Source organism: Corvus brachyrhynchos, unplaced genomic scaffold (assembly GCF_000691975.1).
Source record: "Corvus brachyrhynchos isolate BGI_N302 unplaced genomic scaffold, ASM69197v1 scaffold308, whole genome shotgun sequence".
In the NCBI taxonomy this organism is placed as follows: domain Eukaryota; kingdom Metazoa; phylum Chordata; class Aves; order Passeriformes; family Corvidae; genus Corvus; species Corvus brachyrhynchos.
Window position 1 is genome coordinate 19,327 of NW_008239538.1, and position 1,134 is coordinate 20,460.

Consider the following 1,134-nt stretch of genomic DNA (forward strand, 5'->3'; position numbering starts at 1 on the left):
CAGGTGCCAGCACCCAGACCTGCCCATCCCTGCGGGCCCTCCAGCCCCGCTGGCACTGCCCTCCCACAGGAGCCAGGGCTCCTCGGGCATGGGGATGTGCCACCTCCCTGCCCCTGCAGGACCCGGCACGGGGCAGGCTGTGCACAGGCGTCAGAGCAAGCCGGAACCCCGCGCTGGGGACCAAGGGCTGGTGCCTGCGGCAGTGCCACGGGTCGGCACTTACCCGGTACCTGTTGGCGCTGATCTGCTCCACCTGGAAGCGCTTGGCACAGTTGCACTGGGCCACTTGCCTGTTCACCTGTGGGGGCACGCTCAGCTCAGACCCAGGCAGGGCCCCCCCCCTTCCAGCCCCCCCCGCTGTCCCCCCCACACCTCGTCCTGGATCTGATCAGCGTCGGCAGAGCGGCGCAGCGGGTCACGGTTGGGGTGCAGAGCACTGACGAACTCATAGTAGTCGATGAAGCCGTCGCCGTTCATGTCGAAGATGCTGGCCACGGCATTCATCTCCAGGACGTTGGTGGGGAACTCTGTGGGGGGACGGGGACCCTCAGCCCCCCAGTGCCAGCCCCCTCAGCCTCCTCCAGTCCCCCCGGCACCCACTGGAGGCAAGGACACTCTCGATGAATTCCCGCTGGCTGATGCGCCCGTCCTGGTCCCTGTCGATGCCGCGGAAAACGTCCAGGACACGGGACTTCATCTGGCTGATCCACTGCATGTAGCGCTTCCTCCAGACCCCGAAGTCAAAGTGTGCGAACTCCTCCAGCTTGGAGGGGCACACATGGGGATTAACACAACAGCGGGACCCCCTCATCCACCCCGCGTCAGCCGGAGTGACCACGCTGCCCCCCACATTCAGGCCCAGCTGTGCAGCCCGGCTGCTCCCAGCCCTGGCCCTGCCAAGGCTGCAAGGGGGATGTCTCTGCCCAGGACCCCGACTCGGGGGTGTACAGGGGACCCTGGGCTCCAGCAGCCACTCAGGGATGTCAAGGTGCACCCATGGGGTGCGCTGGGACCCCCAGCTGCAGGGACAGGGCCTGGGACTGCTGACCCCATCTGCATCTGACCTGGGGCCAGGGGGTCCCATGGGCAGAAGACCCCCGGGGCAGTGGGACCCCTGGGGTGCCCCTGCCCCCC

General features: G+C 67.9%; 1 protein-coding gene across 1 annotated transcript in view; it reads right to left on the bottom strand.

The window, feature by feature from the left end:
* LOC103620437 (microtubule-actin cross-linking factor 1-like) overlaps positions 1-1,134 on the bottom strand; it is a 13,197-nt gene that overhangs the window by 5,069 nt on the left and 6,994 nt on the right. The window contains exons 13-15 of the mRNA XM_017741211.1: positions 601-763; positions 373-527; positions 224-298 (exon numbers count right to left, since the gene is read on the bottom strand). Coding sequence (XP_017596700.1) covers positions 224-298; positions 373-527; positions 601-763 — 393 coding nt within the window. The remainder of the gene's footprint in view (positions 1-223; positions 299-372; positions 528-600; positions 764-1,134) is intronic.